The following is a 27589-nucleotide window of genomic DNA, read 5'->3' as shown; positions in this document are numbered from 1 at the left end:
CGGTGTTCACAGCTGTGCACCTAATCATTTGATTACCTGGTTGTCAATAGGGAACCTGGCCCAACCATGATCGCCGCCGGTGGTGATGGTGCACACCACCGCGATATCTACCGCCATTTTGACAGACACTTGACTCCTGCATCACATGAAGGGTAGTACTCCACTGCGTGTCCTGCTGTGTCCTGACTCTAGTCCCTGAGACGGCACGTATCACAGGGGAACGGGCCCCGACATTCACCGCGGAGGAGCTGGAAAAGCTGGTGGATGGGTCCTACCCCTGTATGCGAACTGGTGAGTTGCCATCTGTCATCCTTAGATGTGTGTGATTGTAGCAGATGCCTGTATGCATGTTTGTTTGAAGTGTGACTGGCACTTTCTGACTGTACTTTGCTCATATGCATGCCTAAATGGGCCATGTCGGTATGAAGGGGCATGGCATTTGTGTACGGGGCACCCACACTGATGTCTGTTTCTTATCTCTGTGTGTCCTATGCAGGTCAGCGCCCATCAAAAGAAAGGCCTGTTGCAAGCCATCGCCAAGGAAGTGCGGACCCTGGGGGTCCACAACCGGTGGAGCACCCACTGCAGGAAGCGGTGGGATGACCTGAGGCGCTGGGCCAGGAAGACCGGAGAGGCCCAGCTGGGGAAGGCCTCCCAACACAGAAGGGGTGCCCGTCGGACCATGACCCCCCTAATGGCCCGCTTTCTGGAGGTGACCAATCCGGATTTGGATGGGTGCTTGAAGGCAGCACAGCAGCCACAAGGGGGTGAGTACCAACACTGTTGTGATACCACTTTGATGGGTGAAATTGGGTGCTGTGGGATGCATACATTGTAGTGCCAGGCACATAGACAGGTGTGCCCCTGCAGTCCTGCCCCCTCCACGTCCTTGGGATAGTGTCATAGCTAGTTTTGATAGGTCTGTAGGCCTATGAGGGGTCCCCTTATTGTCATCTGGTATTCATTGTGGCCTTACAGACTTGTAATTGCATTGCGTTGACAAGGTCTCTCATAGGTGTACTTCACACAGTGTATCAGAGTCGTTTTTCATGAAGGTTATGTGGTGTTTTCTGGGGCCATGCCTACTAGTCAGGGGCACATTCATAACTCAGGTTGTGTCTGCTGAGAGTTCATGCCTGACCTGGGAGGGAGTGTCTGTGATCCAATATGTACATATTTGCAGGATTTGATATACTTCATAGCATCATCTGGCAAGGGAGCTGAGGCAGCGGCGAGTGGGGATGCAGCAGCCCACGGTTCCAAGGAGGCAGAGTTAACCAACGACAAGGGGACCAGGGGGTTGGAGAGTGAGGGAAGTACCACAGGGGAGGCAACTACCACTGGAGGTAGTGACTCAGGTACCTCCGCCAATGGCAGCACCCTGGTGGTGGCGGACCCTACCGGGCCCACCCATTCTTTGTCATCTTCCGCCACCCCCATACCATCACCGCCCTCCCAGTTGCTCTCCACCGAGTTGCCCGTGCCCGCTCATCCAGGAAAGTGGGCTTCTCCTTTGCCACGGCACAGCTACACCTGGTACGAGCACTTCCTCAACGTCCACTCCCAGACCTGGTTCCAGACCCCCTCCAACTGCAACTAAGAAGCTTTTCCTATCCTGTGTTGACCTGTTTGAACCCACTGGCCCACCCCGTCTTGTCCTTAAACGTTCCCATGTCCTTGCCCAGTCCACTCCTTCCTCGTCTAAGTCTGCCCCAGTCCGCTCTTCCCATTCCTGTGCCCCTTCCTCAGGGAGGAAGAAGCCCTGTATTGCCCCAGGTCCCTCTGCCACCCTCCAGTCCAGGCCCACTCCCCCTCCTTCCAAGGGCAAGCCCAAACACCCTCCACCTCCCAAACCTAAGCCCAAGACCCCCATTCCAGAACTAAGTACCCACCCCCGCCACCCATTGCCCCTGTTCCCTGAGGTGCCTGGCTGCCACATTGCTGCCTCTTTCCAGTGGAGTTCCCTTTGCACACGTGGGAGTCACGTTTGGGCTATATTTGCCCTTTAGGGACTTTTCGATGGAATGGCCAATAAATGTATTTATTCAATTAAAATGTAAGTGCCCAGTAGTGCTGTTGGCACAATATAGTGATGTTGTTCAGCGTTTCACTGTGGGGGTGTGGTGTGCACAGGTGTGTACATTGGTGCAGGTATTTGTTGGCTTGTGTCTGGTAGGTAAATGTTGTTATGGTATATATGGCTTGGGATGGTGGGAGGAGTTGGGAGTGTGTTGCGGGGTGGGGTGGGTGGATGTGTAACTGTGCCTTTTCTTCCTATGTGAACTAGGCTGCGGTACTTAACGTTGTCGTGTTCATTGACGGTCATGGTCCTGGAGGAATATGGCAAGGAAAAGCACTGGCATTATTTCCAACTCTCGCTCCATGTCTGCTTCGCCATGTTCTGTGTACCTCCAGAGTCCCGCCCCAAAACTGATGGTGGTGTGGTGTTTCATTATTTGTTGGGTGGGTAGGGCCTTTTCGCCGGTCTGATGGCGGCCTCCCCTGTCGTCGTTGGGACTACAAAAATGGAGGTGTGTGGATGGCCCGCTACTTGTTTCTCATGTGCTTCATTATTTGGCGTTCTGGACCACCAGCCTGTTGGTGGTAGTTCCCGCCACCGCTGACGGTGCAGTGTTTACCTCCATGTTCATAATGACCACCTTTGTAACAATAAGAATGTCAGAGAAAGGATAAGAGGACTGAGAAGGGAGGCAGAAATAGAGCAGGAGACAGGGAATGGAAGACAGGATATAGCTGTGAAAGAGAGAAAGAGGAAAGAGACTGAGCGGGCTGCGGGACTAAAGGGAAGTGAAAGAGTGAGCATAGGACACAGACAGAAGACAGTAAAGTGAGGATGAAGGCAAAAAAGATATGGAATGAGGATAAATGAGTAAACAGTAAAGGGACCAAGGAGACAACAAGAAAAATTTGGAGAGAAACCAACTAGATGGGGACATGTTGGATAAAGTGAAAGGAGAATGAAGGGAGAGAAAAGAGGGGTGGAGGTAGGTAAGAGACAAGAACAGGTTCATAGCTATCATCAGTCTAGCAGGGGCTGTGGCAGTGAGCCCAAGAGGTTGAGGAGCCCAATGCACCTCAGATAGGAATATCTGCTAATGCTGATCCTTGGGGGCAAATGGGCCCATTTTCTTGAGTGAACAAAGGCATCTTGACCAACGACCTACATCAGTGCATCATCAGTCTGCTCCTTCCAATGTCAGGGCCTGCGCATACAGATATAGATATTGAGAATGGTAACCACATGATTTGGCCGTTTTTAACCATTCCATACCTTGCAATCACAGCAAGATTTCCATTGTGAGTCACATAAAAGGTGGACATCTCTTTGCCACCCCTGTCCAAATGGTGTTTTGGTTCATTAAAAATTATATTTATTTCCAAATTATGCAAAGTAAGTTTGTGAATCTGCTCCTAATACTATGTTAACAAAATCAAGAGCAACTATCTGACTCCGGACATTCCCCCACAACCACCAATAAAGAGGCGTTACACTATTTATCTCTATCCTATGATAATGTACACATCCTTGAATCATTCCTTTTGTACTACTCTGAGCAGATTTACACCGCTCTCTAACATGGACTGTACTCTTCATATACATTTAATGGGACTATTATCAACACAAAACTCTCCTTTTTCCAATTCCACTAGATTATGAATTGGAAAAAGAAGGAAAAGCAGGCACAGGCATGATTGGATTGAACGTATTTTTTTTTTCGGGTCTGTCTAGAGAAAGCTCTCTCTCTCTCTCTCTCTCAATATATATATATATATATATATATATATATATATGTGCCAGAGCTTGTGTCATCAATACGCAATACAGAGAGGGAGGTGCAATGGAGTGGCTACACACAGCCACTGATTGCTGCAGGTGTCACTCGCATTGTACAGAAGTCCAATCTAAAGTTGTTTGGGAATTAAAACTGTCAGCCATGACATTCAATCAATGTATTTGTCAATCAATCAATTTATTTGTAGAGTGCAGCGGGGGGCAGAAGTGAAGGTCAGAGGGGATCAGGTGAAGAGTCAAGTTTTGAGGTTCTTTCTGAATTGTGATAGAGTGGAAGATCTTCTGAGGTGGATAGAAGGGAGTTCCAGGTCTTGGTGGCGTGGTGGAATAAGGACCTTTCCCCAGCTATGGCCTTCCAGACGCGTGGGACGGCGGCGAGGTCGGAAGCAGAGTTGCCAGGTGGGAGTGTGGAAGTGGAGTCTTTGTTTGAGGTATTCTGGTCCAGCATTGTGGAGGGCTTTGTATGGGTGGGTTTGAAGTTTGAATGTGATTCTCTTGTCTATTGGGAGCCAGTGCAGGTCTCTCAGTAGGGTGGAGGTGTGGCTGCGTTTGGAGGCATTCTTGATGAGACGGGCAGAGGTGTTCTGGATGAATGTAATCTATTCTGTACCTTGGTGGTGGTTCCGCCGTAGAGTGAGTTGCCGTAGTCCAAGCAGCTGTTAACGAGGGCCTGGGTGACTGTTCTTTTGGATTCGGTTGGGATCCATTTGAAGATCTTCCGGAGCATGCGCATGGTGTTGAAACAGGTGGAGGAGTCTGCGCTAGCTTGACGGTTCATCGAGAGTGCTGAGTCCAGGATGAAACCGAAGTTGCGGCCGTGGTCGGAGGGGGCCGGAGAGCTTCCAAGGGCAGTGGGCCACCAGGAGATGTTCAGGCTGAGGGGTTGTTGCAGATGACTCGGACTTCTGTTTTTTTGGTATTTAGCTTGAGGCAACGCTCCTTCATCCAGGCTGCAACTGGCCTCATTCCGTTATGGAAGTTGTCTTTGGCTGTGAGTGGGTCGTTGGTGAGGGAGTTGATTAGCTGAGTATCATCGGCGTATGAGACAATGTTGAGTGTGTGGCTCAGAAAGCATGTCAGAGTTGTATCAGAGTTGGCACCAATCTGCTATGGAACTCACAAAGTAGCCCTGTGGAGCTGAAAAGCCCTGCTAGGACAGACTGTAGGCACCACTAACCTCTTCTGAATCTCATACCACCAACATCATAACAAAATGTTCATCCAACAACCAGTAACCTTTCTCCAGTGACTATCTCCTTCTCTCCATATAGTCACACTCCCAACCACCACTAACAGAAACTTATTTCCTTGTGAACATCCTAACACTAACTGTACAGCTACCACTAAACACCCCTTCCGTGTTTTTCATCCTACTTGTTCAGTCTGTACACATCCCATCTCTGCTGGAGTTAGATTCGAAACATCTATTCATATCCCCTAACTTCTGACCCATCTTTGCTTCTAGCTTTTTGTCAATAAACATTAGACTCACCAATGTACACACCCCAAGGATTCGCTCCGTGCCAGTGCCAAGGCCTCGATTTAGTGCTCTGGCACCAATCCATTCCCTCTCATATCCAATTGTATCTCTTGAAGGTTGTTTTATTCCTGTGCTGCAGAGTTTTCATTCTCAAAGTCACATACTCAGCTTTGCAATATAGCATTTATATGTAGTGTTATAGTATAATATAGTTTTTCTGTAGCTCCTCGTGATGCTGGCTACATTTGCTTCTCTGCAGCTTCTCAGAGTACTGCAGCTATCCTTCCTAGAAGAATGCTTCACATTGCAATATCCTAACTGTGGTCCTTCTAAGAAAAAGACTACCTTTATCTGCCCTATTTGACTTGTCAGCCTTAGGCTGGTCTTCCCCCAAACATTTTGCCCCTCCTTCTCCATTTTACTGAACCTATTTTGGTTGGCCTTAGAACTCAATGCTCAAGCGCTTGTACTCTCTCCTTAATACATGGTGGAATTGGCTAATACCCAATTGGTATACTTAATTTACTTGTACGTCCCAAGTAAAGTGGCATTTCATGTGCCAAGGACCTGGAAATTAAATGCTTCTAATGGGCCTGCAGCACTGGTTGTGCCACCCACTTTAGTAGCACTGTATAACATGCCCCAGGCCTGCCATAGCAGCCTGACTGCAGTTTCAGACTGCAATGTGGAGTTGACATTTAAACCTCATAGCTAAGCCATAAACTCCCTTTTATTACATAAAAAGCACCCCTAAGGTAGGCCCTAGGTAGTCAATGTGCAATTAAATGGTTGTGCATCTACCCTTAACTTTTAAATGGCCTGGTAGTGGAAAGCTACTAGATTTATTTTTCAGTACTATGAGGGCTACGCCTCCCAGAGTATAACATTGGGGATTCCTTATTATATTTAATAATCTCTAATTTCCAATTGGAAGCTGGTTGCTTGTCATGTCTGGTGTTGGTGACATTGTAATGATAAACCCTCTTTAATGGTAAAGTCAATTTTTTCAGTATATTTTGAAAATGCCACTTTCTGAAAGTGGGCATGTTCCTGTCCTTAGCTCTTTTGTGCCTGTAGCCTGCCTTGGGTCATATGACTGGGTGCAGCTGACAGACTTTGTGAATTCTTCCCAGGCAGTCACACAATAGAAGGATTAGGTGTGCCTGGATGGGACAGCTGCTGTCAGGGAGGGGGCGGAGCTGAGCACAGCCCCACTTACAACCGAATAGCCTGTGTTATACCAGCCCTGCATTGTCACTTCAGCCAGCTGGGAGTCTGGGCAGGTGTGATAGAGAATTCCATGCACTTCAAAGCTACTCTCAAGAAGCTTCTCCCACCTTCCAGAACTTCTCTCTGCCAGGAAGAAGGACTGCTATCTTGCTACAATGGCTGCCACTCTGCTGTACTGCTGCTGTAAAGGAACTGCTGCCTTACTGTGCTGGCCTGCTGCCCTCTTGCCTGGGGATGAAGAACTAGACCTGCAACCTCATCTTGAACCCAGGACCCCAGGCTGACTGAAAGGGCTTGTCTGCTGGCCTCCAGATCTGAGCCTCAGGGACATAAAAGGCTCCACAACCAGCTCCTGGACATGGCTGGAGTGCGTTCCTGACACCAAATTGTGCCTCTTAGGTCCTGGACCCTTGGTGTAGCTCACAGGCTCTTGAAATCAAGCTTTTGGGCTATTCTCGACAACAAAAGGCCCATTCAGTCGTGAACCGCACCACTTGCACCGAAATTCAGCACAAGCTGCTGCCAACCCACCTCTTTGCAGAGCAAGCATCGATTGTCCACAGAGGACTGCCACTGCGAAGTTCCAGCCTGCCCATCTGCAACCCCCGGCCTGCTCTCCGTGCCATGCTTACCAATGCCTGCGATGCACTCTTTGCTCCATGCAACCCTCTCCAATGTGAATAGGACTCTTGGCACAAAACATGAGAAGGTAAGCCTTCAGCTGGACTAATCTAGGACTGTATCCAACCCACGCACCATCATGGTCAGCCTGAAATTTTTACTTTGACCGGATCCAGCACGACCAGATATCTCCAGTTGGCATTTTATGCTTTTCGGTGATATTTTTCACTTTTATATTTAAAGATCATAACCCGGTTCTACTGATCGGATTTTTGTTATTTTGGTCTTGTTTTATATATTAAATTCAGATCTATTTTTCTCGCCCAGTGTCTGATCTTTTTGTGTGGTATTTTTACTGTGTTACCATTTGAAGTGTTAATTTGGGGTTTGCGTGTGCCTTACCCTGACTAGGATTGTGGTTGCTGCTTCACCAGGACACACACCCCAGTCAATCAGTAATCCAATTTCTACCACACCCAGATGTGATCAAGCTGGAATTCGCACTGGCGTGCCCCTCAGCTGTCCTTCTCACTAGACTGCTACTCACTGCACCAGCTTCCTAGTCCCAAAAGTGTTCCTCCCATCTGTGAAGACGCCTTCCAGTAGCCCCAGCAGAGCTTCACACTGACTACTCCATTCTCAGCTGTACTTTTCATTGTACAGGCCCGATAGCTGTTGTTTATCACAGAGAGCACACCAGAGCTGCTGGGTTTCTCACATTGTGCTATTTATGGGATTGACCTCCCACTGTGCTGCTTGATCAACATTTCACTACAACAGCTCTTCCATGTCCAATGGTGCTTCCCACATGAGTACCCCTGTAGCTGTGCTGCTCACTGTTGTGACCCTACCCCCACATTGTACTGTGTCCACTCACTTTAATTTTCATTTGAGAGCAGCTTTTCACTGACAATGAAAACCTTAACCCTTTTCTGTTGATGGAATCTAATATACATCAGGACACAAGGCTCTAACTGCTAACCCTGGGGCCTGTTACTGGTATCTGATGAAATTTCACAACCAGCTCCCTTTGGAATGGGGCCCAAAGATTTCCTGTGGGACAAAAAGGAGCAGGGCAGATCACAGGTGTGTCAGATTGTGAGGAAAGAATGTAAAGCTTTAGTATTAGTGGGTGCACATTAGACACTGATATTACGCCCCACATACCAGGAACTGTAGGATGAAATTTCACCAAACCACGAAAAGGTGCAGCATGATGAAAAAAACTTAGAACCATGAAAATCTGTTGATGTTTCATTGATTCCTTTTTAAGTAATGTGCCACCACACTGCTGTAAGAAAACCCATAAAAAATTGCTGGACTCCTTCTTTTAGCTCTCGAACCCTTTGACAAATCTGCAATAAATGTGCTACCCTTCTAGATTGAATTTGCAATTATGATTTCCACAAGTTTAGCTAAATTGGTCATGGATGAAACAAATGTATTAAAGATGCAAAAAGAGGTTTCCCTTTGGAGTCAGGTGTCACGGTTAACGAGAGATGAGTGGCTGCAATTATATAATAATAATGGCAGGGAGGCCAAGCGATCTCTGGCAGAGGTCAATTGTTCCTAATGGAGGCAAGCTTCAATCCAATGCTATTTCTTCATATTCATTTGGTGTAACATTCATATATGTATCTTTTAGCGTCACTGGGGTGGACATTTTTTAAATGGATGCAGTCACTCTTTAACACAGCGTAGATAATTTACTAATGTTTCGCACGTAGCACAAAACTACGTAAAGCATTGCACTGATTTACTTACATTATGATGAAACGCCTCGCATGTGCAACCTGTAATACATAAACCCTAATGTTGGGGGTCCTGCTATGACAGAGTCCCTGAGACGCATAAAACATGTAGGATGATCAAAGTCGGGTTTCCTGCTCCAGCATTTACCTCTTCCAATATTGCCTCTGCTTCTTCATCTGTCTTTCCCGGAAACCTGATCCTCATGTCGTTGAGGACAACGAGAGTCTGCTTTGTCAGTTCTTCCTCTTGCTCTTTGGTCCTGTGAGGCAACAATGTTTCGCTCTACAAAAGAAAAGAAAATATTCTGAGGGGAGCACGGATTAGCACTACAGCAACATTTTATTAGAGAGGTTTTGACATACTCATAAACTCATGGTAGAATTTAAATGAAGTAACTTTATTCCACACTGATTTGGGGCGTCCTTCTCAAAGTGCGCGCAGCCTGTTTTGCATCCAAGTCTAGGCCTCCTCGCAAACAATATCTTTAGCAACAGGAGCCGTCATGGAATCACCTCGCTCCTCTGGGGGTTCTTCATTACCTACGCTGCTGTGCCAAATGAATGCATTTCCCAAAATAAACACATCGATTGATGGAATCGTTAAACTAACTGTGACATTTCAATTATGCGCTGCCGTTTTTCCAGCAGCAGTGCGTCTAACCACGAAGAAGGCAGGGCGGTGAATGTCGCAAAATGAGTTATGAGGAGTTCAGCCATGTTCGTGGGGCAGAAAAGAAATTACGACACATGAAGTGGAAAACTGAGCCCTGAGAACTAAAGGAAAATGGCGCCAAAGGCATGACGCCCTAATAAATACAATTGTCTTGTGAGACAGTCACGTACATCACATGAAAGCAGATAGATGTTGTTGTGTGAGGAGCGAGCATCTTATAGGAAACTTAACTCAGATTTGATTTCGTATTACACATCCTGAGGAAATAACGCAGAGATATACTGTAGGGCACGCCATTCAAATACGCATGGCGGAAAACTGTTGACTGTTAGCTCGCTCAATCTGCGCCACTTGAAAGATCGTGGTCTGTGCACTGCAGGCTCCTGTCTGTGCCAAAATCAAGATTTCCAGAGCAGTCACAATGAGACCCAAAGTTTAGCAAATATGATGCCTCTATTAGTCTAGCAGGTGCTTCCAATAGAATTTTTTTTCTCAAATTTCCTTCACCAGGCAAACGCTTTATAAAAATTTAATTAAGTTAATAGTTTGTAGGGAAGCAACACACAAAGTGAATGCATAAAACTAAAGTTGTGATAATACCGACATAAGTGATGTTTCAAGTTGTTACTGAATGTCGGCAGACAATGTGTACAGTAGATGAGAGAACACCCATGCTGCTTAATTTAGTAGAATGCATAGAGCGGTACATTGACGACTGCTCGCCAAGTCAAAAAAATAATTCTGGATCACCTTGTATTAATGTAATTGTGAGTACTCATTCTCATATAGAACCAAAAAAGGCCCACTTCAGTTTCTTTAGCATGCTGGAGTACCCAATAGCTCTTTTTTTATTTTCATAATTGGGGGCATATTTATACTTTGTGATGCATTTGCGCCATCTTTTTACGCAAATGCGGCACACACTTAACTCCATATTTATATTTTGACTGTAGACATGGCTAGCGTCAAAATATTGGAGTTTGCACCATGATTTGGATGCGTAAACCTACCTTGCATCAATGAGATGCAAGGTAGGCGTTCCCATCCAAATATGGGGCTATCTCCACAGCACCTTATATATCCCCCCGTACAAAAATGACAAACGGGTGGGATGTGGCCCCAAATAAAGCTTATCGCCATTATTTAATGCCTGGGTCAGACCAGGCATTAGGGTACCTGTGATCCCATTTACATGGTCATACACCATGGAATGGGCCCACAGGTGCCCACCCCAAGCCCCAGGAACACCCGCGCACACACCAGAGGGACACCAGAGGAAGGGGGACCCCATCGCAGTTAAGTAGGGTAAGTATAGGTGATTATTTTGGTTTATCTTTTTTAGTGCCATTGGGGGCCCTAACAAGGGGCTGCCTGCACGGCACTGGGTGCAATGGCCATGCCCTGAGGACACTGGTCCCCTGTGCTTGTCACTGGGGTGGTGGGCATGACTCCTGTCTTTTCTAAGACAGGATTCATGTTTTAGGATGGGTTTGCGCCTGGAAATGACGCAAGGCTGGTTAGCGGCATTTTTTATTTTTGCTGTTGTGCGGCATTTATTGACGCACAACCTCCTAACCCCATGTCATTTTTGTTGACGCTAGCCCAAGCTTAGCACCGGCTTGTGCCAATCCATTCATATAGTGCCCAGCTGGTGCTCAGAAATGGCGAAAGCTGGCAGTAAACCTTTTGGTGCAAAACTGCGTTAGCGCAGTTTTGCACCAAAAAGTTTAAATATGCCCCATAGTGTACACATCTTGCTTAGCCATAACTGTCAATTTACGAAATAAAAAGACCATACAAAGAATATTAATGACAATAAAATCAGTCACAATGTTGTTAAAAAAGAGAAAACTTCCACAATTTTCCGAATTGGTTCTCCTTCATCTGCTACTTGGGTCATTCTGCTGTAAACTGCAAAGTGAACCTGCAGTCTGGAATTAATTTGTTGAAGCCTGAAAAAATGGGGTAATGGAAAGAATGATGCATTTTAACATGCATGCCAGGAAACCTTCACCAGTATCTTACTGAAAAGAAGATACCACTCTGGATAGACACAATTTCTAATAAATGTCAAGCGGTTCATTTCTTGGTCAAAACCATGAGTGTGAAACACTGCTCAAAAGGTGCTGAACAGTTAGTATTAAGCAACACAATTCGCAAATATTTCACAACAAGGAGCTGTAATTTAAAATAAGAATTTGGAGGCTTTGCAAAGAAGTCAGGTCTTGTCCTGAGACGAAGAATTAGTCTGCAGCTTAGTTTGCCTCCAATGTATGCCTCTGCATGCAATAGCGAAGCAAAGCAACCAGTAGAGCGTTGAAGTGACACAGGTATTAATAAAAAATGACTGCATATGTGTGATACAAAGAGCCTTCCTTGTCAAATACGACAGCTGTGGAGGGAACATTTACAATTATGAAAATATAATTAAGTTGGATACTGTTTCCAACATGTTTTTGTTTGAATTGGTTTTGTGTTTAAAAGAGCAAAATTAATTTAATCTCTTTGCTTCTGTATCTGTGTTTTATATAATCCAAAATGAGTACTACCACCTTCAGATCCACCTTGCTTTGTCTTAAGCTTGAAACATGTACTCCCACTGGATTCTGCAGACCTCTGTATAATTGTGTGGTGACAGAAGTTAATTTAATTTTTCAGTTTAAGCTTTGCAGGAAACCCCGCATGGGTATTTCAGGAACTTAACAGTATACAGAACATTGTTGCATGAGCATGTTATTGAGTCCTAACTCTGGCCTGATTAATAATGTGGTGTAGCGCGGGTTGGTGGCATGAATACTCAAACAAACATAATATTTTTTGAGATAGCAGTGAAGTGTCCAATAATAAGTTGTGTGTTTTAGAATCGATAAGTTGTGACATTTAATTTTGATTGTGTGGATAGGCAACAGAGAAGGAGGGACACATTCTAGGCATTTAGGGCCATATGTACGAACAAATTTTTCCCATTGACACAGAATGGGAAAAACCCTTTGATACATCTGGCCCTTAGTGTAACTTTACACAATAAAAATGATAGGTTCTGAATTTTCCTGACTAACATGGCAAATAGTTTCAAGTACTGAAAAAGAACGCTCAAGTTTGTCTGTGTAACCAAGGGATAGATGTTTGGTATCTTCCAGGGTTGAAAGCAGTTGAGGACTGATTTCACTATTCTAGATTCTTAACCCAGTACTCTGATACTGGTCTCTTCTGGGCCATCCTTGACGGAAATCTGCACGTACCCACTGGAGTTGTGCAATTTACTGGAACAGGATTTGTCTTAATTTCCCTCTCTAAAAAGTAATACAGCTTTCCTTGGTTCAATGTACGTTTGAAAGCTGTGTTTCATGGGTGGACGGCACACTGAGCACATCTGCATGCCAGGACTCCAACCTGCAATACTATTTTATGTGAGTGTTCACTTTTGAATACTACAAATGTTTCTATAAATGTAATTAAACTACAATCTGGGGTTGAGGATAATGAGCCATCCAGGAGGGCAGAGCAAGCTTTAGTGGGCATGGGCACTATATATATATTTCAAGATGAGAGTTGTCCTGATCATACTGCATGTAAATCTGGGGATGGGTATAACTACTGACATGTGACTCATTTCTGGAGAAGGTCTCTTGCAGAACATGTATAGGATTCCCAGCAGGATCCCTGAGATAGTGCCAGCATAATGTGCCACAATGCATTTGAAGTCAAGTTGGCTGAACTCGCTAATGGTGGGTAAAATGAAGGAGACCAGAGAACTCCTTCACCATGAACTTACCCCCAGCTATTAAAATAAGATGGGAAATGAATTTCCTTGTAACACTGTTCACAAAAAACCTCGTAGCATAGAAAAAGGGAGTGCAAGAACATTTCAGTATTGCTTTATGAGCACTGATTAACAGTATGCTTGACCTTGTGGCACTTCTGAACCAGTTTAGATACACGCAAAGGTAATCTCTGACTGTTGTAAGGTGACTTTTTGCTTCTTGACTGAGCAGAATTAAAAGAGTGTGTTCACAATTCTGTTTTCAAAAATCAGATACAAACTGAGAGTTAAAGATTCCCAGCCACATCTGCATGGATATTTGAACCTGATTTGTCTGAGAAAGCTCCATGCTTAAAGATGCTGCTTCATTAGTGCTTGATTCCGAAGGGCTGCATCTAACAGATGTAGGTGCTGGTGAACTTCAACAAAAATGGGTTTGGAGCAACTTCAACAATAACCTGATTTGAAATTAAAGAAACTACAAGTCAGTCTAATGCCTTAGAAGACTTACTTACAAGAAGCGATGTGACGAAATTATAGCAGAATTAGCCAGATCTAAAGATACAGCTCCACCTCAAAAATGATTAAACTGAAGAAGGGTTTCCAGAAAATATCACACAAAAGTGTGTACACATATACTAAAGAAGTCTACAATATCATAAAAACAGGAACATGCTAACAGAAGCAAGAATTCATTTTAAAAAATAAACCAAGCAGGGTGGGCTGCAGGCTCACAGTGGTCATTCAGTTGTCAGTCATGTGGACACTTTCAGCAGATGCAACTTGGCTCAGATTTGTTTCAAGGACATGATTTCTCACCAAAAGTCAGACCATTTTTGAAAGAGTAAGAGGTTAAGGAAGAGGGCGCACCAGACAATAGACAAAGAGGGTATTTAACAATCTTCCAAAAGATGAGAGGGTTGCACCACAATCGCTCCAGCAGAGACAACATATGTATAAAGCAAACAAACAGCATGGGTGTATTAGTGATCCTTGACAAGGAAACATACAGAAAAGTATATATATGACTTCTATCCAATACAGAGAATACAAGAAATTAACAATAGACTATACTCAGGATATAAGAATAGAAAAGTTCAGTTTGGATGAAGAAGGAGAAGCAACCAGTTTGATTACCAAAAGAATAGTCAGAATACCTAGGGGCCACTGATCCAATAGACTCTGCTTCTCTATCCTCCCCAATCGTTCTACATCTTAAAGATCAAAACATGTGCTCCTACTGAAATGACACAAATGACATCTTGTACCTTTTTCAGTATCTAACATATAATCTGGCTGTTGATATTCTGATCTTTCTTAGTGTAGTGTCATTTTGTATCAACATTTCCCAAAAGTCTAATCTGTCTTTGACAAAGGAATAACTGAGAGAGCCAATTGGTCTCCTTTTATCTTCATTGACTTGTTCAGTGATCGCACCACAAAAGTAACTTTTTTTCCAAATAAAAGGGATGTCGATGGGAGGTTGCTTCACTCTAATTCTGTCTAAAGTATATGTAAATCACCAAACTCTAACCCTTACAATACCACATGCACCTAGGGTAACATTACACAGTCATCCTCATTATTTGGTAAGGCTCCAAGTGAGAAGGATAGGCCTTAAGTGAGTGGTTTAAATCCAAAGGCCCATGTCTAAGATTCAAAATGACTCTCAACAAAAAAATGTTATCTTTTAGGATCTCCTGCTGAAATCAAAATATGGATCCCCAAAGTGGGAGGCTTATAGGAAACCAGCTGATAGAAATTATTTACTCATTATTCACAGCTATAACCAAAGGACTATTTGTGAGAGTTCACCTCTTTTTCATTTTCTAAGGCTCCTGTGTGACTGTTCCCAAAATGAAAAATCAAGACACAAGCCACCACAATGTCTGCAAAACTACAAGTCTGGAAGTAAACACCCTGTGAAAATCATTGTGCTACATGGAGGGAAATACACCTGCAAAGCACTTTTTGTATCACATAGAACACGTAAAAAAGACTTAAAGACTTGTGTAACAACATTTGACTCCCTTTCTAATCAGTTTAAAAACACAGTAATCAAACATTGGAAGAGTTATCTAGCATGAGCAAGAAAAATCCTTACATTAGACAGGCCGAAAGCGTTAGAGTCCATCTGATTCACGTACGGTAGATGATGTCTGTACATGTTAATTGGTTTTCTCCTGTAGGAAGCTAGCCTGGTGTGTGGTGGGTACCTATGGTACTTACACCTTATACCAGGTCCAGGTATCCCCTCTTAGTGAAGTGTAGGCAATGTCTAGAAGCCAGGTTCTCTAGAGGTAGCTGTGGATGAGCAGCCAAGGCTTATCTAGGAGACATGCAAAGCCAATGTAATATCATTGTAGTTACACAGCACTTACACACATGAAAGAATACACTCAGTGTTACAAAAATAAAGGTATTTTATTAAGGTAACACAACACCAAAAATACTATAGAGGCAAAACTCCCTTAGGAGGTAAGTAATACACAAGATATATGCACTAGATGTCAGAAGTAGGCATAAGAATAGTTAGAAAACAGTGCAAACAGTGTAAAACACAATAGAGAAAAGTGGGCCTGGGGGAGCACAAACCATATACTAAAAAAAATGGAATGCAAGAGTGTCACCCCCACCTAGGTAAGTGGAGTGTGTAGAGGGTCGCAGGGGGTACCAGGAAGGAACAAAGGTAAGTATCACAACCCCCTGAAGCAACCAGAAAACAGGAGTACTTTACTAGAATTTCCCCAGAACACCCACTTAGAAGAAAGGAAGAGAATTGCAAAAAACAGAGATGACTGCAAGAAACTAACAGTGGATTCCTGGAGAGAAGGCCTGAGGAGAGAGGGAACCAAGTCCAGAAGACACTAGTGAGTCCAGTGGGGGCAGGAGCTGAGGACAGCAGGAGTTAGATGATGGTGAGGAAAAAAAGTCAGCACTGCAGTCCCGGAGTCGGAGTTGAGTTCCTGGAGAATGTAGGCGATGTCCCAAGCTGGAAGGAAGATTGCAGTTAGGTTTGCTTGTCCGGATTCCACCAACAAGCCTTGGCACAGGCAAAACTTGTGGTGGACAGAACGTGGTGCTGTTGGGGACCAATAAGACCCAGGAGGACTCAACCCAGGAAGGGGAATCAGAGGGGGCTCTCAGTTTTGCAGAGAGCTCACAGAAGCACAGGCAGCATGCACAGGAGTTCCACAGGATGCAGACACAGAAGTTGCAAAAGGAGCCCATGCAGCACTACAAAAAGGAGTCCCACTCCACAGGAGAGCCACTCAGTGAGCTGTGCAGTGCAGAAAGGCATGCTGGGGGCTGTAGCTACATGATATCTGAAGACCCCTTGGAGGAAGTGCCAACAAGTCTTGGCAGCTGGTACTGTCCTGCGTGGGAAGGCAAGGGCTTACCTCCACCAAAGTTGGAAAGCTGGTAGAGAGGACCATCTGAACTACTTCCGACCACCACCTGTGTTGCAGGATCCACGCAGCTCAGCAGGAGAGGGAATCCATGCAGCTGGTCATTGTTGCTGTTGGTGCCTGCAGGTGCAGGGGATTGACTCTTTCACTCCAAGGAAGATTCGTTCTTCTTTCCTGTGCAGACTGAAGATGGGCTGTCCTCAGAGGTTGCATGACCAAGGAAATGTTTTAGAAGTTGGAAGGAGCAGTGCAAACAATGTTGCAGGACGAAGTCTTCATATTTGTTGAAGATTGTAGGGTCCTGGTGAGTCCAGATGCAGTTTCTTCGGTCAGAACCCGAATCTGAGGAACCACCCAAAAGAGAGACCCTAAATAGCCCTGAAAGGGGGGATTAGTCACCTAGCTCGGTGATCACCTATCAGGAGGGGGCTCTGACGTCACCTGCCTGACCTGGCCACTCAGATGCTCCCAAGGTTCCCTGCCAACCTTGGATTCAAGATGGCAAAACCCAGGGACCCTCTGGAGGATCTCTGGGCATCACCCATGGGGAAGTGATGGACAGGGGAGTGGTCCCTCCCCTTTCCATTGTCCAGTTTTGCACCAGAGCAGGGACTAGAAGTCCCTGAACTGGTGTAGACTGCTTTATGCACAGAGGGCACCAAATTTGTCCTTCAAATCATACCAGTGGCTTGGGGAGGCTACCCCTCCCAAGTCAAGTAACACCTATTTCCAAAGGGAGAGGGTGTAACGCCCCTCTCCCAAAGAAAATCCTTTGTTCTGCCTTCCTGGGCTTCAGCTTTTCAAGCAACAGGAGGGCAGAAACCTGTCAGTGAGGTGGCAGCAGCTTGGGCTGCCTGGAAAACCTCAGAAGGCTGTAGGAGCAATGCTGTGGGTCCTCTAAGGAGCCCCCAGAGTGCATGAGATCATACAACCAATACTTGCAGAAGTATTGGGGTACAAATCCAACATGTTTGATGCCAAACATGCCTAGGTTCAGAGTTACCAATATGGAGTTACCAATATGGACCTATGTCCAGTACACGTGTAAAATGACATCCCCCACTCACAAAGTCCAGGAAAGTGGATCTGGAGCTTGTGGGGGTACCTCTGTTAATGCAGGGGTTCCCTCACACACTGGTTCCTGCACCCAGCCCTCTGGGATGAGAGAGCCACCATAGGGGTGACTTACAGTGACCTTGTGCAGTGACCTATAGTGAAAACAGGTGCATGCACCCGATTCACGGAGTCTGCAATGGCAGTGCTGCAGAACCCTTTGTATGGGCTCCCTATGGGTGGCAGAATAACTGCTGCAGCCCATAGGGTCCCCTGGAACCCAAATCCAAATGCCCTGGGGACCTATGTACCATATACTAGGGTCTTACATGGGGTTACCAGTATGCCAAATGTGCAGTGAAAACTGGTTCCAGCAACCAAATTTAAAGGAGAGGGCATAATCACTGGGATCCTAGATAGCAGGATCCCAGTGAACACAGTCAAACACACTGACAAACAGGCAAAAAGTGTGGGTAACCAAGCTAGAAAGAGGCTGCTTTCAACAACTCCACAGTCCTTTCAGCCTTTGTATAGTAACCAAGAGTACCACAAGATCACCAAAATTGACCTACATCTATTTACAATTTAAAATCTAGTCAGCTCGGAAATACTTGGCACTGTCCTATACAGTTTTAAAACCACATATTTCTTCCCTCTCATGCAGACGGAGTAGCTGTGGTCTTGCTGGAAATAACAACAGTTCAGTACAGATCCAATGCTCTTAATGATATGATATGATATATATATATATATATATATATATGAAATTTCTTGGTGTTACCGCCATGCACGTTTACATGAACCAGAAATAATCCCCTGGAGCCAATGTGCAGAAACGGAGAGGCACGAGCCACCTTTGTCTGATGCCATGACTGAGCATATCCTGACCTTTCCACTGACCTTTTCTCAAGAAACCTGGCACCTTCAGAATGAATAATTAAACATTTTAACCACGGAATTAAGAAATTACACCGATATTTGGCTATCATTTGTGGTGAGTTGGACCAATTATCCATTCCTGGTAGTCATGGTGAACCATCGGTAATCATTTTTCACAAGTGGCAATGCGAAATTTCTCTTTCACCCTTCAAATTCAAAATATGAGTGTGCTCGAGTTAATTCGTTTAAGCATTCTATGAAGTAAGATCAATAAAAGTGAAACACGAATGTCTTTTTATGTGAAATCTATACGTACATTTTCAAAGCTATGGGTAGGATTACGAGTGAGGCTGTTCATTATGGGCAAAATGCATGATGGTGGGAATTCTGTAACTGGATGTTATGCTTCAGTCCCAGAGCAGGAATTCATAAATAGTAGGAACTTAACAAACTCAGCAAATATTAATATTCATGCCCCACGTGTACGCCAATAACTTTACTCATCCTAAATGTTTGCATTAGTACCGATACTAGAAAAAATCTAGGCATTAGAGGATCATTTTACTCACCGCGGATGAATAGATTGTACCCAAGGTGGTGGTGTGAGGCACTCTGTTCAGAAATGGACTTCGATTTAAAGAATGTGATCTGTTCCCTGATAACGGCCTCCTTACTGGTGTGGATGGTTTTGCAGAAAAAACTCGCTGTTCAGAGCAATGAGACTGTGACGTCATGGCAGACATTGAACGAGGACAACTCACAGAGCGCCTTATGGGGGTTGTAGAAGATGGTGAGGATGTGTGTGACGGCACTTTTACATTTTTGAGAGGGGGTTTCCAATGCATCCTACCTGCATAAGAAGACATATCTCGTTAAAACAAAACACAATATGTATCTACATTACAAATCTTAGGTCCTTGTTCGTGTGCTCATGTATCCTTTACTAGCCTCTTCCATACTATATGGTCTTCACTTACCTGAGAGATATGTTTTTTTATACTATAACTGTTAGACAATAAAATGTACAATATGCATTATAGGAATTGATAATAAAACGCTCAGAGGTACTGTTCCTTACAACAGGATACATTCATCCTTATCTTTATTCACAGGGAAATACATCACCTCATTTTAAGGCCCTAAATTATCACAATATATCACATTACACGCTCCTTGAACTTGACAAAAATAGTAAAACTAACAAATAACTAAACTCAGAGAAGGCGATAAAAGGCAGGTATAGGTTTTGCCCAGAGAACATGCGGTTTCTAGTTGCAAACAACTGTAGCCCCTATGTGATGTCCTTGCCATTGGTTACTGTGCTTGGATGACTAGCAATCAGTTCCTTGGCTGTTGTTGCTGAAGTCAGTGCTGCACAAAACGTGCTGTATCTGCACTCTCAGTGGCACAACAGACTCCAGGGACAGTTTGTCCACATGCTGGGCATCACAGGGCAGTAAAAGGAGCAGATGCAGTTTCTCTTTTAGGGCTGAGGGGCTGCACCCCTCTGAAATTCCTACACATTCATATAAAAAATATCAAATAGATCGATCTGTTTAGAGACACAATCAAATCACTAAACAAATCAATCCATTTAAGTCTGATCTGTCTGTCGCAGACTGACTGCCTTGCCACGCTTTGAAGCACGAGACGGAAGCCAGGGAGTAAATCAGCTTTCTACACTGTGACGCATGATGCAGGGCTGACTGCTTTAAAGTACTTCATTTCCATTGTGGTCTATGGCAGTATCCATTATAGGCCAGTGATACTTTTAGCATCATGATTTTGGGCGTCAGAGTCTTCATCCTTGCATGAGGGCAGCCATCTGTCATTAACAGGCATGGTCCCCACCATTTTCCCATTCGTCATGCAGTAGGAGTGGATGCGAGCATGTGCGATTTAGTACTTTGTCTTTGGTAACGGTAAGTGTTATAATGCTAATCTTGTGTTGTTTTTACTTTACTGAGACCCATTGTCACACTAACCTCCCCCATGTGACACCCCAGGCCCTGGCTGCAGATCCCTGGCTCCTTTAGAAGTGGAGCTGCTGTATTTGTTTCTCGTGGAACTGTTCCAAAAGGCGAGCAGGGTCCTGCTCCCTTGCAAAATGGATCCAAATATCTGAGTCAAGCGAAAGGGAATAAATACATGCTTACAGTAAAGGTAGTTATCTGCTGTATGGCATTAAAGCCTTTCCCATCTTCATGCCATTAAAATTAATGCCACAAACATGGATTGATATGCAAGCAATGAATGTTAAAATGTATGTAATGTGTGTCAGCCCTATAGTTCCTCTTATTTCACTTTTTACTTAATGTTGCATTCCCCAAGAGAGTTAGCTGTTTCATCATGCTGTGTTTCTTTGCATCATATTACTCTTGCATAGTGCATACTTTGACTCGTGCCAGGTGTTTATGAGGGCCTTTGATTGAGAGTGCTGGTGCAGAGGCTGAAGGAAAAGCAGTGTCTGACAGTGGGTTGGTCTCTCTGCAGAGCACACAGAACAATGGTTATTTATTACAGTTGCAAATGAAATTCAGTGTGAATGTGTGTGAAGGGGTGCGTCAACATATTTAGAAGGCAAAAGCAAAATGAACTAAAGTGTTTAAATGTGAATACGTGCAGTATATGTTTGGGGTGGTAAGATGTGGGCGATGCAAGTGAGTGCTTTCAGTGAAGAGGGCAAAGCGGGTGCTGAAGAGGATAGAGAGGAGGTTGAAAATGTGCTGATCGATGAGATGTGAAGAGAAAAAGGGATACATGTCTAACGTAATGCACACATAACTGAAGGCCATACTCCTTCCATAGACCTCAATAAAATTTAAGTCACAGTCTCACAAGTTCAGAATTGAAACATTTCCAATATTAACTATTTATAACTAGTCATTTTTGTTACTCATTTATCTTAAACTGCTAACAACCACTGATAAAGCCAATAGTACTGGCAAGTTTTAGGTGTATGTCAGTTGTGTTATATTTCTGGATGCAATAAGATCTCAGAGAGAAACCAAAATACAGGCTGGGTGGCACACTATAGGAATAACAGAAATTTATTTTCCTTGTTCCCTTTTAGAGAGCTCCCACTTTTCTCATCCCACTTAAAGATTTGTCTGCATATATATCTGTAAGCTTGATTGCAGCTAACAGTTCTGGGTGCTTGCTGATGGCTGGTTAGAGCATTTTCTTCCAAAGTTGATGCAGCGTGCAGTGCAAGACAATGGGCAAGCACACGCTTTAAAGGGTCTTAAGTTGTCACGCTGTAAAATGTGCACATTGAAGTAACTGTTGAACATATTAATGCAGTATGATATGGGGCAGTTTTTAATGTGTTTAGTATTTCAAGACTATTCGTTCCCACTCTTTATAAACCTTGCTTTCTCACTAAATTAATTTGCTCTCAAAAACACCATTTGTTAATCTTTTTTTAACTTTTTTCTTGTGAGGAGGACTCACCTAGGACCCCATGTTTGACCATTAAGCTTGCTCGCTTCACTGGCTACATAAAAATCATACCCAACTTTTACGCCCCACCACTTTCAAATGTCACCAGCTGCCACTGAAAAGGAGGCTGGCAAAGAAACCAAAGCGGTCAAAACTGTGACCATTGGTAAAAATAAAACATCAAAAACATACCTGAATCTTACCCATACAATGCTTGCCTAAGTACTGGGTTTTGTGGGGAACAAGTATAATAAATATTGTTTTCTTAGGGAGACAATAAAGCAATTTGGAAATTCAAATTGTATTTAAAGTCAGTAATTATTAAGTGTAAGTACGATCACACAATCAACAACTAAAAAACAAACTTTTGTATCCCCTTTAAAGCTGTTTATAAATTAAGAAATGTATTTTGGCCAGTGAGAATCTTGTAGCTGATCAGATGTCAGAGTACTGATGTTTTCACCTGCAGAGTTAACCTGACTAAGTTATCCCATTCTCCCTTGACCTACGAAGCTAGCACTGGGGCAAAAGCAAGATGAAGACGTACACACTTAAGAACTCCTTCAGCTCACTGTCAGCTATACTTCTTTGAGACTGAATGTAAGAGGTCAAGGTTATGTGTTTATGACTTCTTTCTGCAGAGGGTTGGAGTTGACTTTATACTGTAGCAATCTCAGTACCCTTAAACATGATGCGCTTTGAAAGCTGGAGGTTATACTTCCTGACGTTCAGAGCAAGACCCAGCTTTAACTGCAGCTGAATGATGGACGGAACTGCCAACCTTGAATATGTGGCGGTGCTCTGGTGAGCGAATCCTTGCTATATGGGACTAGTGCTAGACTACGACTCCATAGGTCAGCAACTACCAGTGCCATGCACTTGGTGAATATGCCAGGTTCCTACTTCCAGATGAAAGGTTGGATCCTGGTGTGGTTGTGCTGGGCATCCATCATTAAGCACAGATAATTTCTGTGGCAGGGATGAATATAAATGTCACCCATTTGATTAAAGAAAGTATATTCTGTATAATGGCAAAGCATGAAACCCAGTTTTTTAGATACTTGTTGAGTTTATATAGATCCGACTTCTAAAGCAAAATACTCCATGCATTTGCTCCTTTCGCATACCTTGTATGGTGCTTTTCACAAATAATTTGAGGATCTCGTCTTTCGATTCTTATAGGTGTTTGTGAACCTGCTTTCTTGATGGATCTGAAGGAGGTCATTCTGTGACCTTAAAGTTCTTCCCTGGGTGGACCATATTCAGTATACAGCTGTTTGACTCTCGGTGATGCCAATTCAGCAAAACATGATGGCACTAGACCTCAAACACAAGGACAAAAATGGAGGCAGAAATATGAAAGGGAGTCAGGACCGCATGTTCTGGCTTTGAGGTTCAGAAGATGGTCCTCATCCTTGGCTAGACTAGTTGTTTTGACCTCTGTGCTGTCTCAGAGAAATTGTATATGTGGAATTATGCAGCTAACGCAAGGTAAGTAGTATGTTAATTGTTCTGCTTATTTTCTCTGAGTAATGCTTTTCTCAGCTGTGCAATTAGTATAAATCGAGACCACAAAGCTTATATTAAACGTGTCAGTGGATTCAATTAGTCAGATCTTTATTTGACTCACGCTGGAGTTGCAAAACCTGTGCGTGCCATTACAAAATGCACACTTAAAGAAACAAAGCATTCAAATCTTTAGCAATGTCGTGCACGGTAAACGTCCCGTCCCCGCCCTATGAACCTCCCCGTCCCCGCCCTATAAACCTGTTACTATGCTTCAGGTTTTTATGGGCGAGCGCAAAGCGATCCGTCCCGTGTTGCAACCTCTCTTTGGGCTTCAAACCACGCCCATGTCAAGTCAGTGTCTTTCATTGGTTCGTGAGCTTGCCTTTTAAAATCTGGTTGCTTTCATTAGTGAAAGGCATGCATAAGTCTTGCTTTTTCCTGTGTTTAGCCCACCTCGAGCACAGCAACCAAGTACTGAAAACATACGAGGCTCCAAGTTTTCCGTCCGGTTTCTGGACTACTTTTTCTCTTTGCATGACATCGACTCTTTTACATAGTTAATTGCACTTTTGCTAGTTACATAGATAATTGCACTTTAGGCGGTTACATGGATAATTGCACTTTTGCCGATAGGTTTCACTACGAGTGAACTGTTATTTCCGTTTGTGTGTCTGCTTTGCACTGATGGTGCCCGTCAGCTCGCTTATGTGAAACTTTTACTTTTCAGTTTATATGACAAGAAAAGTCCGGTTAGTTATGTGAAACTGTTCAATTTTCATTTTCAATTTATGTGGCAAGAAAAGTCTGGTTAGGAGTTTACAATGCTAATTGCTCTAGCTCAAGCAAACGTGAGACCGGTTGCATTGCAAATGCTTGTTTACTGTGCTGCAGCAGGCACTTAAATAAATAAACAGCAATTGAAAAAAAGTCAATTACATAGTCGCCCATATTAGCCACTTGCTCTTCTTCTGTAATAGCTTTCCTATTTCCAGGATTCTTCCACAGAGCAGAGCTGCTGTGTCATCCGGCATATTAAACAGTAGCAAATAAAAATGCTGCCAGCCTACATTGTGGAAAATAAAGGTGATGTTCAAACTGCCCATACCAGCTTGACATATACAGCTATATTAAAACACTCTTTCCCATTGAACCTCGCTCTCCTGACCTCACTATAAGTGAGATAATTACTGAAACGGTAAAGAAATGAGATAAAGTGCTTCCCCTTGCTGTACTACTTTTCCAAGGATGACTCACTAAGGGCCTCTTTTCGAGTTATGATGATAAATACATAAAGCCATCAGGTAGCCAGAATTAACCATTCTGACAGATACCTCCACAAATATATACTCTTATGAGGAGTTAAGCCCAGAGGAATGTGGAATAACAGTGTGAACCTGGGTTTACCATATGGAATTACAAATGGAATTGACAATTCCATGGGTTTTACGTACATATTTACCAACTGCTCTTAGCAAGGGATAAACATGTGTGACTGCTGGTGAAGGGCGGAAAGGGGGAATGGGGTTCTTGACAGTGGGCAATGGAATGAGAGGATGTTGTCTACCAGGGGTAGTACATGTTCCATCTGTGCTTCATTATTGCATAGGACAGGTGGTGGGGGATAAGGCAGGATGTGCTGCAACACTCTTCCTATGCAATTTTATTGGGTTGATTTTATGGTCAGTAAAATCCTGTAGTGTTTCCGGAAGCATGAATTGCATTCGATTTACCACATTGCTTAGTCTTTTATAAGGATAAAGTAGACAACAACATTGATATATTTTTTGTGCTCACTTTTCAGGTCTGTGTTACAACCAATTTAAAGCCAGTGGTAACAAAAATAAGAATGCCCTATTTAATTTCACCTCTTAAAAAGCGCAACGATAGAAAGAGGTACGTAGATCATTTAAACGTACTTTTTGTTGTTGCAAATGAGCTGCCTCAGTGTTAATACTTTGAGGTGACGTTATTAATTGCAATGTGCTATAGCAGAGCTAAATTACAATTATGATACTGAGTGTAGAAGTCGGAAAAAGCTTGCCGAGGCTGACCGCAATGCTTGATTTGTGTGGATGGTTGCAGGTGGTGGACACGGACCCTCATTTTGAGGAGCAGGGCATATTGTTCATCATTTGACTTTGGCCCAGAGCAAGACAGAGAAAGTAGAAAAGGGAAAAAGAAGGCAGAAGAGCAAGATAGAGACATAACTACAAAGAGAGAACACTGGGAAGGAAATTCCTACAGGAGAGAGCTAAAGATACATAAAGTGTAGGGTGAACAAAGTAAAAGGTCTGAGGTTGTGTCCTGACTATGCAACCCAGTATATAGCAACCATGTCATTTGGCGGTGCTGACAGTGGAGCACTAAGAAAAACATTTGGTCCTTGCACTTATTTAACAAATTAAGCTCTACAGACCACCAAACTAACTTCCATGTATATATATATATATATATGTATATATATATATATATATATATATATATATATAATATATATACACATATATTATAAATATAACATATATAAATGGCAATAAATATTTCGTCCATTGTATGTCTTAAATCTATGCTAAAAAGGGACATTTCCCTCAAATACTTTAAAATACCCCTTAGACCTTCTAGACATACTATATAACGTTGGTAGGTAATATTCATTTAACCACTGTGGAGCATTTTTACGTTTTTAAGATTTGAATTATTTCAGAAAGGGAAAACTGCCAAAAGTCTTAGTTAATAGTGATGTTTACAGATTAAATTAAAGAAAACTATTTCTACATTTTCCAATGGAGCAACTTTCAGAGGCAACAATATTTTCCTCAATATCTCTATATCAGGTAAGATTGATTTAGAAACTAATGCTTAAGAGGTCTCCATGTTGACTTTCGTAATGGCAAAATTAATGCAGAATTAACAACACTGTAAGAACACAATGCTGCTTTTAATGTGATCATAAAAAACCTTTAGTATAAACTCAAAATGTATATCACCATGAACTAAAGTGGCAAATTACTAAACTTTATGTTCAATAAAAATGATTGACACAGACGCTGAGGTTGAAACCTTTGCCACACATATATTGGGTCTTATACCAAATATAATATAGACTTGTGTTCCATTAATCACAAGTCTAGTAATTATAGTTTTATAAGATGTTTACTTGTCACAATCCTGGCATGTACTACTTTTAAAAATGGTGCAAGCCCAGAAAAAATCCCTATTGGAATAAGTGTTTTGAGTAGTGAACATACTAGACCGTTCCAAAGATTTATATTTTTGTTCATCAATATCATATGAAACTCTTTTCTCTTTTTTCTCATTATGATCTTCCTTTTCTAGTTCCTCTTCAGACTCTGAGCTGCAGCTGTTACTGCTGCTGTTGCACGTGCTGTTGCTGCTGCTGTAGATCTTGTGTTTCTTTGAGGTGGTTGTGCTTTCCGGCATGGATGACAGAGTCTGAAATACAGAAAAACAAGCAGGATAGCACCAAATTCACCAACAATGAAGCAACATCAATTAGATATATAAATCCAGAACATACAATTCTACTTTATGCAGTACATCTTAGGCCAATGTGAAATGTATTTTACAACAGAGTAATGGTGCATCATTTGTGGAATTTTGCATCATGCTTGCTATGCAAAATTCTTGATACCACACTATTATGACTGGTCACCTTATTAAAAACCATTGACACAAAAATTGTACTTTGGGAGCACAAGAACAACGGGAATTACTCGTGTAAGCAGCTGTTGGTTACAGCATTTATGTTTTCTATGCTACTTTTCAAGCACAAAAAGCGCAGGAGAATTTTGCACTAAAATATTGCATCAAACGTCAGAGTTCCACTTCATGTAATTTTATATAATTTTTCTGAAAGTTCACTTAATTACACAAAAGGAAATGTTGCAAACTTGGCACATGCGCAGCATATTTGTTAGTCCAGAAAAGAACAAAGGCCATGTCTT

General features: G+C 43.1%; 1 protein-coding gene across 2 annotated transcripts in view; it reads right to left on the bottom strand.

Moving 5' to 3' along the window:
• The window catches only part of TTLL7 (tubulin tyrosine ligase like 7), a 950867-nt gene that overhangs the window by 183202 nt on the left and 740076 nt on the right, over positions 1 to 27589 (bottom strand). For both annotated transcript variants that reach the window (XM_069232204.1, XM_069232205.1), the window contains 3 exons: positions 26873 to 27077; positions 19244 to 19524; positions 9045 to 9179 (listed from right to left, as the gene is read on the bottom strand). In XM_069232204.1, the coding sequence (XP_069088305.1) occupies positions 9045 to 9179; positions 19244 to 19524; positions 26873 to 27077 (621 nt within the window). The remainder of the gene's footprint in view (positions 1 to 9044; positions 9180 to 19243; positions 19525 to 26872; positions 27078 to 27589) is intronic.

Source organism: Pleurodeles waltl, chromosome 4_2 (genome assembly GCF_031143425.1).
Source record: "Pleurodeles waltl isolate 20211129_DDA chromosome 4_2, aPleWal1.hap1.20221129, whole genome shotgun sequence".
Taxonomy (NCBI): domain Eukaryota; kingdom Metazoa; phylum Chordata; class Amphibia; order Caudata; family Salamandridae; genus Pleurodeles; species Pleurodeles waltl.
The sequence above is the reverse complement of the archived record's forward strand: the minus strand, read 5'-3'. Positions and strand labels throughout refer to the sequence as shown.